The 14,534-nt window shown below is 36.4% G+C and overlaps 1 protein-coding gene across 1 annotated transcript in view; it reads left to right on the forward strand.

Moving 5' to 3' along the window:
• The window catches only part of Adgrb3 (adhesion G protein-coupled receptor B3), a 709,539-nt gene that overhangs the window by 544,686 nt on the left and 150,319 nt on the right, over positions 1-14,534 (forward strand). Inside the window, exons 16-18 of the mRNA XM_050134810.1 lie at positions 7,865-7,991; positions 9,577-9,680; positions 13,963-14,065. Coding sequence (XP_049990767.1) covers positions 7,865-7,991; positions 9,577-9,680; positions 13,963-14,065 — 334 coding nt within the window. The remainder of the gene's footprint in view (positions 1-7,864; positions 7,992-9,576; positions 9,681-13,962; positions 14,066-14,534) is intronic.

Consider the following 14,534-nt stretch of genomic DNA (forward strand, 5'->3'; position numbering starts at 1 on the left):
CACTCATACATATTTATAACCTATCTTCCTGAATGCTCTGCCCACACTCCTTTCTACTCTTATTATTTTGAATTTAAAACAGTAACAGAAAGTATGTTCCTGGCAATAAGACTGGTGCCACCATTCTTGTAAGTGATGCCAGACTATCTTGAGAGTGACGTGGTCTTGATTTTAATGTGAATTTTATGACAAAAGGGCAGGGACAACGCACATACAAGAAATTCTCTATGGAGCTCTCAAGTGCCAAGAGACAAAGTGGAGCTGTAGCACCCCTCAACTCACAGCCTACCACCTGGGGAGTAAATATTTGTTTAATGAATCATGTAAGAAAGTCCATCTATGTAAGGTCAAAATCTGTACTAGATAGTCACTCCACAAATACCCATTAAGCAGCTTCCATGTGCATGCCAATGGCCATTTTAGAATCAGAATACAGAAATGAACATAAAATTTATATCCTAGTAGCAAAGACAACCAAAGCTGGATTTGAAACATTAAATTTAAGATATTATAAATTTGGTTCCAAATCATTACAACAAAGCAAATATTTCAATAATGGTACACAAAGGTTCTTGGTTTCCTAGTGCATATAAAAGTTGTACTTATATTATACTGTAATTGATACTATGCAATAGCACTATATCTTAACATTGCTTTAGTGTAAAAGATCCTAATGGTCATCTGAGTCGTTGGAAAAATAATACCAACTGGAGTGCTTGACGCAGGGTTCAATTTGTGAATATGTGTCGTTTTCTGTGAAGCTCTGTATGAGTTATATCCAAATGAAAATCATTGAAATCAGATGAGATGCGTGCAATGGACAACACAGCTCAGAGTAAGAGCAATGAGAATCTCAAAAACAACTGAGTGCTTTTCCCAGTGTTATAGAACAAGTTACTTTGAGTATAATTGGTTTATGGCAGCTCTGCTTATCAAAATTCTCTGGCTCAAGTATTGGATTGAGCTTGGCATACCTGATGTGATACACAAGGCTCCATCTTTCAGGTCATCACGGGGATACATGATTTAATATAGCTTCACTCATATGCCTGCTAGATAGTGGCAGTCTCTCATCCTCAGTGAGGCTAGCCTGGGCTATTTAACATCACAGCATCAGTTCAAGACCATCACAATAGAAACTGTAAGCCCTCTTGAGGCATGGTGTCAGAAGTCACACAATGCTTCCAATATAGCGCAATCAGTGTCACAAGTTAGACCTATTTAAGAGATGAAGGGATAAACTCCACCTCTTGATGGGAAAGGTTAAATGGAATTTGTACATTTTTTTCTTACCATCTGTGGATGGAGAGTTATTATCTCACACTGTCCAGTCATTGACCACGGCTCATATAGGATGTGATGAAGGCAGCTACTTTCCCACTGTTAGGGAGCAGTATATTTACAACTGAAAAGTACATTCTGAACTGAGGGAATAGCCAGCACAGCATGCTAACATGAGCCAACAAGGGGCTCATTGTAGTTGTAAAAGACATGCAAAAGTGAATGTTTAAGAGATGGTAGTAGAGAGACAGTTGGGGGCAAAACAGTACAGGGGTTGTAGACCATTGTAAAGACTTGGCATTTTACTGTGAGCTGGAGGTGGGCAATGAAAAATTAAAAAGTCAAAAGAATTGACAGATTTTTTTTTTTTAATGAGTGATATAATTTGACACTAGAATATTTATGGCCTCCCTGGGTTGGACTTGAGAGAGAAGGCAAAAATGGAAACAATAAACCCGGCAGCAAATTGAGTCAAGCAAGAGATGGTGGTGATTTAGACACTGAGGGCAGACCCGAATGCATTTTCTGCAATAATTTGTTGACTTAATAATGCAAAGAACATATTCTAGGATTGCTGGTCATCATGCCTAACAGGCTTTCAGTTTTCTTTTTAAAATTACATTTATTTATTTTTCTGTGTCTTCTCCCTCATCAAGCACTTGAAAATGACTCTATAAACATGTATTGATGCGGGTCTTTCCACTGGAATGAACATAATTAAGAAAGAGATGTTGAATCTTTCGGAGATTATCATTAAATGATGACTGAAGCCAGAGGCAAATAGATGAGTTTATTTAGAGCCCCTGGTTACTCCTCAAATTATCTGTCTGCTTGGTTCTGGAGGACAGCAAGGGGACTAGAGCTAAAATAATGTACCTGGAAGAAAAAGCTTCCCTAAAACTGCCAAAAAAAAGTCATTAAGTTGATGGAACATTTTTTTCATTAAGTCTCCACTAAATGTTAAGCAGCGAATCAGAGATTCCAAAAAAGATAAAGATCTCAAAAGGCACCAAGAATTCTAATGTGTCATTGCAAGAGTTAACCTCATACATGAGGAATGCGAGATAAATTTATCAGCTAATATGGCAGTGCTGAGTGGGAATGTTAATGATCAGCAAAGCACACAGCATTCTTGAAACAAAGTAATGTATATTTTAATTATTTTTTTCTGTGTGCGCGGACATCCATGTAGGTCAGAAGACAACTTGTGAAAATCAGTTATCTCCTGCCACATGGGAGACGTGGGTCAAGCTCAGACCTTCAGGCATAATATCAAACACCCTTACCAGTTGATCTAGATTGTTGGTCCCCAGTTTCTCGGAGATTAAGTATAAACCTGCTTTATAGAATGAAAGGGTCACTGTTAATTCCAGTGTTAATTCCACTGTTTTCTTTGTGGTTCCCAAATTCCTGGTGGTTGAAATATAAGCAAAATATTTCATGTTAATGTTACTCTTTTTAGAGTTATATGTATGTGTATATATACATATATGTATATGTTTGTGCATGTATGTATATACATACACATATATAACCTCTCTATATAAAATATAGGTATATCATATCTTTAGATCTGATTTTTATAACACCATAGACATGTCATAGGGCAGCCTTTTTATGTATTGTTTTAAAACACATTAGAAACTGGGTCTGGTACTTTGTACCATAATCCTAGCACTGAGTAGGATAAAATTGGATGAATCCTGTGAGTTTCTATTACAATAAAAATAATATATAAAAAGAAAATCAGTAGTGGGGCCAGAGATATGACTCAGCAGTAAAGTGCACCTGTTGCTCTTCCAGAACACCCATTTCCCAGAACCTAAGAAGATGCTTCAAAATCACTTGAATTCTGGTTCTGGCTCCAGTAGATCTAATATGTTTGGCCTCCGTGGGAACCTACACACATGTGCAAATACTCACGTGCAAACACACACACCTACACATATTTTAAAATAATAAAAATTTAAATACATTCTAGAAGTCCCTAGCCTCAGAATAAGATAAAAAGCTTGGCTTTTTACTCTGACTTAAAACAATTGTCCTAAGTTCACTGCTTCGTTTTCCTTCTCCATGAAACTAAGTGTCGAGGAAAGACCAATGGTGTTGAGCAATCACCCTCAAGACCCACTCACTGCCAATTTTTGAAGCTCTCTGTGTGATGTGAATGAATAACAAGGGTTGAAAAACAATGCATTAAACGGTCACTTAGGTAACAGCAAAACTCTGGCTTTATAATTCATGTAGCCATAGTATCAATGGCTACAGATAGTAAAGTCTCAGGATTTACAGAGTTCCAAAATGCAGAGACTGTAATCAAAGACTTTCTACTCAAAATTAAGAACAGTTTCTCATCTGAACTCTCTAAACCTGTATATCATAAGCAACTTAAAACGCGAACCACTTATACATAATTATTTGAGTGCAATATATGTTTAAAGAAATAATGTCAATTACTTAAGCCTTATAGAAACAAAGACGTTCTGCTGGGAGAAAGCTGCTCACTGTTAGCTGTCGTCTGCTCAAAACTTTCATTTTTCTACCATGATGCTGGGTAAAGAAGGTATAATTCTTCCTGTGAAGGATATATAATCAGAAACCCTATATTCAAAGTTACTGTTGTAATTTTTGATTTTAAAGTAAGTGGGCTCAATAAACTAAGTGGTAATAAACTTTCTAAATTTTAACCCATCATATTAAAGACAGCTTATTGAGATATATGAGAAAGGATGGCTGATTCATAAAAGAATAAAGTGGAACATCTACTTGTACTGATTTTTCTTAAGATTAAATCTACAATATCCCGAAACAGTTTTGAAACATTTCACTACAAATTTTGCTAGTTTTTTAAAAGCTAAACAATTTTTATAACAACAAGCAGTTAATTTCTCCTTCAATTTCAATGTGTAATTTTAAGCAATAGAGGATATATACAAATGCTATATTTTTTAAAGAATAAATTTCAAAATTACAACCAGCAATGTGATCCAAAAATCATCCATGTAGATGCTCAGAAAATTGGATAAAGACCTCAAATAAATATTAAGTTATAAAGTAAACACAATTAGACTTATTCTTACATTCTATTGCATTTTCAGTGCACTTTTAAATCCTTGGGGCAGAAAAATGTTCTCCTTCTTTTAGCCAGCCTAGTAATAGCAAGAAAGACATGTGCAGGTGACAGCTAATAGCTAACACTGATGAATGTAGGTGTAGCCAACAAAGAATCCACTGGTTGTGTGGAATTTCTGCAAGCGTAGCTGTGTTTAAAGACTATTTGAAAAAAATTACATAATGTACAGAAAGACATTATGAAATGGAAATGTATGATTTTCAGTAGAATGTTAATACCTATATCATCCTTGCATCTACTTCTGACTTTATGGGTCTGTTATTCAATTATATCTTTACATTTCACAAGTATTTCAGTGTCTGATGTGTCCCGTTTGAATGACAACCTAAGCTTCACATTAAAAAAAAATCACAGTCACACCTTTTCTTGCATCATGAAAATTATAACAGAGGAATAATAATGTGATGGTCAGAACAGTGAAGATGTTTAAAAACATGTCCTATACAACACAGGACAATAATTTCCCTTCTCATTAGCTCAACCACCTATCAGTTTGTTTTACAGTATAACATTGAAATCAATCAGATATGTGGGCTGTGCTTTCAAAGAACTTTAGACAGTGAAAGTAAGACTTGGAAAGTTTGAAAATACAGGTAATACATACCAGAGGTTTTATAATAATGGTTAGGGATAGGTTAATAATTGAAAACCAACCAAAAGTTTTATGGGGTTGGAGATGTAGCTCAGTTACTCATGTTTATAGAGCATGAACAAAGTCCTGAGTTCAGTCACTGGCACTATATAAACTGGCCATGATGGCCCATGCCTGTAATCCCAGCACCCAGCAAGCAGAGGCAGGTGTATCTGAAGTTTTCATGGTCATCCTCAGCTGTATTCAGAGCTTGAGGCCAGCTTGATCCAGGTGGGAGCCTGGCCTCTTACATAAAGGAGATCTCAGTCATAAAATTGCTAGGCGTTTTATGAAATGCTATATACTTTAGCATCAGAATGACATCCCTCTTTTGTGACTCAACTTTTAATAGTAACCAGATGTAGAACTTGACAGCTCCTCTCTCACCTTTTCAGATCATCTCTCCTACCACTTGATCCAAATTCTGCTGTCTTCCTGCCGGATTTAGTACATTATGTTTTGTATTTTCTTTTAAATCAGGAAAAGCATTTTAAACCGTATTTAGTAGTTCATACATTATTGTGCATAAGATAAAATCATTACAGGGGTGTTACTTTAGAGGAAGGCTAAAGGTGATAAAGTCTCAAGAGGATACACATGAAAAAGGCATGGGGCATGTTGAGGAGGAGCACAGGGAAGAGTCAAGGATTCTCACTTAGGAATCAGTTGCCTGGGGCTAGTGAAGGTTGGCCATGCAATCACTGTACAGAGTAAAGCAAATGGGCACATTTTTCTAAAGATGTCTTGTAAATTTTACATGATCTTTGGAGACTAGCAACTTTGTATTGAATCCAAACTTTGCATTTGACAGTCAGAGTACAATGATGTTAATTTCTTGAGTAATGAACTCTCGTTACATGCACATAAATATGTAACTTTGTCTCCTTTGAGGTCTTGGTTGCAGTAAAGTTCTTTTCCTTTAAGATATTGGGTTCATTTCTTGGACATAAATTCATCATGTGGAAGTCATAAGTGCTAGACTCCATCTTGAGAGGACAGTTATTTCATTGAAGTCAACCTGCCTTCCAGAGCTAATAACACAGTTGTAGCATTTTAAAACATGTCAGCTTCTTAAGGGTATCTTCTTCTTTAAACTTTGACCAGTTGAGATAAATGTTTTTCATTTTGGCCTTGATTGATTGTTACACACACACACACAGAGTAAGAGAGTACAACTAATGAAATAAATTGTTTACTACATGCCTATGATTATTTAGAATTATACTTTGAAACAGTTATACTAGAAGTAAAACTACGTTTAGTTTTAAATTTTAATTTGGCATAGAGAGATATCATGGAAGATATACAAAAATTTGAAGTGACCAACATTCTGAAATTTTCTATTAAAATTGGTCATAATTGTTACCTAATGGTTCTCAACTATAGTCTGTTCCTTCTTGATATCGTCCCACAAATATCAAAAAAGGCAACACTATAGACACCAAAAAGGGACAGTGTAAACTGTACTCTGTAGCTTAAGTGGGACATCTAAGTGACAGAGAGAAACCATCGCTGATCTCAAACACACTATCTGTGCATTTAACCCAGTGGCCTCAGGCATTAAGAAATGCAAAAGGCAAAACCAACAGTACCTAGAAACTAACACTAAGCCATGTGGTTGTTTATTTTCCCCCTTCAAGTTTTGGAGTCATTTTTAACACAAATAGTAACTTGACTTAAATTCTAAATACACTCATACATACAGGTTTCCTCGCTGGAGAGTTTCCATGCCTGGGGGAGGGGAGGTGACAATTGGTGCATTCTATCCAGCGCACGTGTAATGATAATAAAGTTGATTGGTTGAGCCTTGAAGCTCCCTCCCCCCCCCACCTTTTCTCTCTTTCTATAGAGTAGTTCAGCAGGGGGTGACAGGGCTCTCCCCCATAGCCACCAGCTCTACTAACAAGACGTAGGTTGATACCATTTTTATTGTTCTGCTGGGGTGGGAAAGAAACCATATGCTTTAGCATTTTAAATGGCTACACCAAAGAGAAAACTGAACCAGGCCCCCTCCCCCATCCTGCTGGACTTTGGGGTGGGTTTTTTTCTAAATATTCAGTGGACTTGGTTTTAGCCGAATGCCTCTTCTCCCGGACAAAGAGTCCTGAGGGGAAGAAATCTTAAGGGCTTTAGAGGAGCATGGGATTAAGTGAAACGTGGAGTGGGAAGCTTACATCTGAAACCCACCCCTCCCCTGGATACCAGGCAAAGGCAGTGAGAGTCGGAACCAGCTGATGCTTCTTCCCGTTTCCAGGGTGAAATTTTCACAGCAGCTAATTCTAAAGGGAAGAAAAATCCCCTTCCAGCAGCGGAGAAGATCCTATCACCCAACCCAAGCAATGTAACCTTTTAGGCAGGCTTTTTAGAGAAATCCGCATTTTAAAAGACAGCATTCACGGTCCAAACCACGGGCCTGGAATCAGAGCTGGTATGAAAATATGAAAAGCCTCTTTACACTCTGAGTGTTTGAAACGATCCGATGAACATAGCAAGTGTCTGCCAACGCTCAGCGGCTGCTGGTGCCGCTGCTGCCGCCGCCGTTCCTCTCAGAGGGCTGGACAGAGCTAGTCCTGATTTCAGCACCTCCGGCGCTGGACAGCTCCCTGCACGCCGCACCACCGCCTGCTTGCTTTTTTCCCACTCTGGCTTTGCATTACTGGAGATGCATCTAAATTACGTCCTGTTCAACAACAAGTAGATTTTTTTTTTCCTGTACGGGAATTACAGTAGGCGATTCTCTCAATTAAACTGCATTTTCTTCTTTACGGACTTGGCTGTCAGGCGTATTTATCCCGATCTCCCCTCCACCCCCTTTGCAGGAACGAGTCTTTGGGAACGTGGTCCACCCAGGGATGTAAAACTGTGCTTACCGATGCATCCCATACGAAATGCTTATGTGATCGGCTCTCTACCTTCGCCATTTTGGCTCAGCAACCTAGAGAAATAGTAAGTAACAAAGGGAAAACACGGCTTTAATGCAAAGGCAGGGACATTGTGGCGAGTGTTTCTCCAGGGGACTGCATTTCAAAGGGGGAAATAGAAAATTGTTGCAGGGTGGCAAAATCGGGTTCTTCTCCTCAGCTACAGTAGCTTGGAGGAATGAATTCTAGTTGGTGTGCGATAACTAAATTCTACTCAATTCTATGTCTCATAACTTGGTATTTCTGCAGTCTAGCATTGAAGATGTACTCTGATATCACTAGTATTCTGCAAACTTTCATATAAAAAATAATTGCCAACTCAACGTTTATTTTAAAGCTGGAGGGCTGTTCTGGGAGAATTTGTGACAATGCTGTTAGGAGTAGAAGGAAGACCCCAGACACTACAGCTGAACACATTGCATATCTGCATTGGACATTTTCAGTACAGGTTTTCTGAGGGTGTCCTTGGATACATGTGTATTTTTAAATCAAATTAAGTTTTCATGGAGACGTGGTTGTTTGGAACTGTAAAAGCATTCCTTAAAAGCATGTAGATTTTTGCAAAAGGAAAAAGAAATAGTTTCTGACAGAGAGAGCTGTACAGAACCGTCCAAAAGAAAAATGATGTTTTACCAAATGTATTTTGAGAAAATTTTACAGAAAATTGAAATAATAACAAATAAATGATCTGATAAAATACGATTCCTGCCTAAATTTGGCCTAGACATCACTCCTTTTACTTGTTTTAATGATTAATATACCTAATAATTTGATAGAGATTTTGTGGCACACTTAGTGTATTGCTTCAAACTTAACTTCTAATATAAAAATTTATGAAAAACAGCTGACTTCATTAGTTATGGACATGTTACTGTCTAAGAAAAGAAGCCATTTGGATCAGTGGATGTTTGTACTATGTATATAAAAGATTTTAAAAGCTATAAGCTTATTTTTCAAGGTCATGGTTTTAGGGACTGATACTGGCACTATGGAAATTATCTCCACATACTTTGTTCATAAGAAAAATATCTGTGAAGATCCTAAGTACAGCATTCCATTTTCTTCTTATTCTTGAAAGCCAAGCAAGTAAAAATTAATGTGGGAATACTTGACTCAGAACAAAGTTGTCAAAAGTCAGAAAGTTTCAGGTTTTCAGTAACTGTGTACCATCGTGATTTGTAAATAGGAGTAGCAAGGCAAATCGTACCGAGAATCATATGGTGAAATGATTAACCTGTACTTAGTTGGGGTGAGGGGCACAGCAAAAACCTGCTGCTTCCAATTTCACTCAAAGGAAATTTCACCTGTGAATGATGATTCAGTTGTAGTTTGGGGTCCTTGCGAAAACTTTAAGTAAAAAATGGGGCTGTAATTAAACATTTTAAACTCTGAAGACTTCATTACTTCACAGTGTGAGAGAAAGGGGAGCTAGACTTAGTCATTTTGGAGCTTGAGGATGTGTAAACCGAGTGTTCTGTGGTTAATTATCTGGTAACTATAACAACTATTTATGCTATTCTTGAGTGATAGCTTAGTATCTCCGAGTTTAGAATTTATTTTTATTCATGTCAAATTTCTCTTTCTTTTCTTTTTTCCCCCTTAACTTACAGGTCATGGAATCTTCTGGGACCCCTTCAGTAACTCTCATAGTAGGCAGTGGCCTCTCCTGCCTGGCCTTGATCACCTTGGCAGTTGTCTATGCAGCGCTATGGAGGTATGTAATGAATGAGTAGACTCGAGATGGAGAACTCGGTTTCAGTGTGTTAAAGTCTTCGTCACATATTGAAAGCAGCATTTTTGTAACAGAATTAGAACTTCTGTAATTGAACTGGAACACAGGAAACATATTAGCTAACTTTATTCCCTTTATTTGTCTGTGGTAAGAATAGATAAATGGAACACACATGCCTACTTTTCTTCCAGCTGATATGATGGTAGATTTCAACAAGTTCCTCACATGTAAGCACAACTCTCATATGTTTCAAGTTCCTTCTCTGTGATATACTGTTTATACCCGTTGCTGTTTGTACAGTCAAAGTTCTCTCTGCAGGAATAGGATGTCAAGTTCTCAAGTGCCAGACATGATTTCAGTATGTCCTGCACAATGAGTAAAGACTGCTCTGATGTTAAAAGCATTAAGAAAATCCCGATGTTCTCTACAAAAGGTCACATACTTTAGTGTTTGGTGTGAGTCAGATTTTGAGCAAGTTTGATGAAAAGATATCATAGAAATAGGAAAGGGAATTATTGGGAAATTTTCTCTCATATTTTAAATTGCATCTATTTCATAGTCTGTTGAAATTTAATATTTTTTTCTGGGTAATTGCTAGGTAATTGTTTAGGATGCTAGTAAGAATTGGGCCTATGAGGTTTGGTGTGTCTACTCAGGTATTGACAACGTATATGTATGTACCATATGACCAAACTTTTAAGTGGATTTTATAATTTTAACAGTTAAAGGCGTTATAACCATTGTCATTGCTAAGGTGGTCTAAAATGCAGTATTACATTAGTATGCAGATAATTATCTATTGTTTCCCGACTATTTGATATATTTAAAATTGCAAAAGTTGATGTGCCTACCTCAAAGCCTTTTATGTTTTCTTAGGGTTTTACACAATTATTTGAAAAATTAAAAATCAATTACTATTTAATATGGGATATTTATTTAGATTAATATTGATATTTAAATAAAACATTTCTGTCCATTGTGGCTTTCACTCTCTCGAAAGAAAGAATTAATTGTGAAAGATATTTAAATAGTCAAAGACATTAGGATTTTTTATGCTTTGTGAAAAAATAGAGTGTGTATACATTCAGGCCTGGGTAAATAACAGAAGTTCTTCATCACTGCAATATTATGGTACAGCAGAGAAACACTGACATAATGGTGAAAAAGGAAATTTGAAAGATGCCTGCTATTGGGATGACATTGTTGATAACAAAATTGTATGTTCAAAACTCAATCAGGCTGTTGTGCTGTAAAAACAAACTGACAGGCTTGAAGAATCCAACTTTCCATGAGTGAAGGACAATGCCTTTTTTAAAAACATGAAGCAATTGGCTAAGATATTAGGTAATCATAATAACATTATAATTCTTACCCCACTGGAGTCTAGAAGTAAATTCAGTTTTCAGCAGTTTCTGTTTATGTGTCAATTCTACCTTCTGTCATGCCCCTCCCCCTCTTTCTCTTCACACACACACACACACACACACACACACACACACACACACACGAATGGCCAAAATCAGTATATGATATATTTGTTGATTGATCTGAATTTTTCTAAAATTCAGAAAAGACAGAACAGTCACTTACTACAACGAAATTCTAGGAATTTCTGAAAATCATCAAAGTGTCTATCAAAATCTAGACTGATGTTGAGAATTACAGAAAAGAGTACCAAGCAACCGCACAAATCTGGATTGCTAAGACTTAAGTGGTCATCACTTTATCATTTATCCATTGGAAAATTGAAATAATAATTACTTCTTGAAAGAAGTGTGAAGACTCATGAGTTTCTCAATGGATCTTGGAGCAAGATCCCTTCAAAGTGCTTTATAAACACCAACAAGTACATAGTCCCTAAAACATTTTGATTCAGCTGAAAGAGTGCTGGGAATCTTCCTACCTTTTTCTCTAATAAAAATATTTAGGGTTAATTTTTTCTAGTGATTTCTAAAATGAAGTATCAAGCAAATTACCAGTTGATATGCTGGTTTGAAACTTGGAGTTGCTCCATGTAGTGCTTTCCAGATGTTTCTTTTTTTTTTCCTTTTTCTTTCTTTCNTTTTTTTTTTTTTTTTGGATTTTCTAGACAGGGTTTCTCGGTAGTTTTTTTAGTGCCTTTCCTGGAACTAGCTCTTTTAGACCAGGCTGGTTTCCAGATGTTTCTTAACAACTAAGAAGGCTGAAAGTGTGGCTTAGTGGCAGTGCCTGCCTTGCATTTGTGATCCGCTTGATTTCAGTTCTCGGAGATATCACTTTCTTTGCCATTAACACTTTTGGTTATCATGATTATGTTGATAATTTAACAATAATAATACATTAAGCTCTTTTCTCTTCGTCTAGCCATACATCTAGTTAAGACACACTGTTGCATCAAAAAGCAATCCAGCACATCCTCTCAGTCATAATAATAATGATGATAATAATAATAATAATAATACATTAAGCTATATTCTCTCCCTCTAGCTATACAACTAGCTAGAATACACTGTTACATCAAAAGGCAATCCAACTTGTTCTCTCGGTCAACTTATTGACACAATTTTCACAAATTCACAAATTTTCTTTAAAATATAAAATGTCATATGAGAACGTGTAAAGTAGTAACAATTCTTAACAGAATTTAAGGCAATAATATGACTAGGTATTATTAAGAAAAGGAAGCATCTCAATAGCATTTGGGGCAGCCAGTTGGTCTTTTATATTTATCAGTCTGGGTTTTGTTTTGTTCTTCTGTTTATAAACAGAAAATGTCACTGAAATCCTTTTGATGGTGTCAAGATGTGTGTTTGTATCATCATGGAAGCCATTAACATCAGAAAAGATTTATAGCCTTCATCCACAAAAAAAAAAAAGAACAAGAGAATATTTGTTGCTACCTTTAGCAGCCCAGTGTATGATTTGTCATATGTTTAGATATTCAGAATGCAGGAGCAATAGTCAACAACTCTTGAAGCCTATTTTGTGCTATCAACCTAGATTAGTCCAATTTGTGAAGAAAATTTCTCTTACATTATGAAACCTACTTTTTGTGTTTTGGTGGTTTGTTTTTTGTTTTTTGCTTGTTTGTTTTGTTTTGTTTTTGTTCTTTTCAAGACAGGGTTTCTTTGTAGCTTTGGAGCCTGTCCTGGAACTCGCTCTGTAGACCAGGCTGGTCTGAAACTCACAGAGATCGGTTTGTCTCTGCCTCCCAAGGGTTGGGATTAAAGGTGTGCGCCACCACCTCTTGGCTTGGTGTTGCTTTTACTTTGCTTTAATTTCCTTAGTGTGTGACTGCTGCCTACACACTCTTGAAAGATAAAGTGAGAAAATGGAAAGAACGTTGTGAGATTATAACTTTCATAAAGTTCCTCCAGATCTTTGGTTTGTCTATCTATCATTGCATAGAAAATCCTATACCAGCTATGGAATGAGGTCCCCTGTTATAATACAAATATAACAGACCAAGACACACATCGTGTACAGGATTCTTTTACAGTATTGGTACTTAGTGGCAATCCTAGGGTACAGTTAAGCAAAATAACTGCTGCCCTTTCAGGGTAAACAGCTGGTGGAACCTTTGATTCTGAACAGCTTTTGCTGTTACTTACATTCTTAGTGCACTTTAAATCATATAACAGATATATATATATACATACATACATACATATATATTCTTCCTAAGTGTAAAATATGGCTGTCACCAAGAGTATTCCAGTCTAATGGTAAATGATCGCTTGAGATCATTTTTATCTATAAAGACTTCTGCTACTTCTTTTTCTTGAAAGAGACATTCAAGGACATAAGAAACAGCCTAGCTACATAAAAATGCTTGAGTAGCTGCTGATGTCCATGGCTTCACAAAAAGTAATGCATCCTTCTAGTATATAGGAGAGTTGTTTCAAAATCTGGGTGGGGTTTTACTGTTGAACCTCAGTGTTTCTCTTGGTTGATATAGATATTATAAATATGTATGTGCATATGTAAGAAAGAGATTCTAATGGTTAATGTAATTCTAAGAAATTACATTCACTAGGACAAAAGAAAGCATTGTTCTCATGTATGTACAAGTTAGGTTCTCTCAATTATGACACATCACAGAAAAAATAACTCTAAAGGTTTCTTGCACATGCCATGTACTCTGAAATTGGGTACCTAAGGAAATATATATGAAAAATGGTTTTCCATATCTCTATATGAAACCTGGGGTCAAATTCCTTTTTTGAGTTAATTCCACTAATTATATGACATAAAATTTGTCAAGTTTCTTTCTCTCTCTCACCAGGTACATCCGCTCTGAGAGGTCCATAATTTTAATTAACTTCTGCCTGTCTATCATCTCATCCAATATTCTCATACTCGTTGGACAGACCCAGACGCACAATAAGGTATGATTGCTAATGCCTCCGATTCTATGTGTGCATTAGTTTCAGCATATAGTTGGTTACTGATTTGTCTAAGTATTTATTCCGAGTAACTATTGAAATACGTGATTTTAATTATCCCTTTAGTTTCTGAATAAATGAATAACTAAATACAGCCTATTACAGTCAACAATCAATCTTTGGTTGGCTTACAATTATTTAGTGCTGTAGACTGTATCATACTCAGAAAATGTGTTTAACGTGACATCAAAGCTGTAAGTCTTGAAAGCATTGAGACACCAACAACCAATATCTTTTATTTATTGTCCCAATTGTGTAGCATTCAAATTGAATTCAACATAATGTCTGTGTTTAGGTCTAATTTATTCACATACCAATTACTAAAATGACTGTATCAATGAATTATAATCATAGCATCCCTGAAAATCTACCTCCAAAATAGTGAAGATACAGTAGTCACAGCATCTACAAC

Source organism: Alexandromys fortis, unplaced genomic scaffold (assembly GCF_014885135.2).
Source record: "Alexandromys fortis isolate MF-2015 unplaced genomic scaffold, M_Fortis_MF-2015_v1.1 scaffold_20, whole genome shotgun sequence".
Classification (NCBI taxonomy): domain Eukaryota; kingdom Metazoa; phylum Chordata; class Mammalia; order Rodentia; family Cricetidae; genus Alexandromys; species Alexandromys fortis.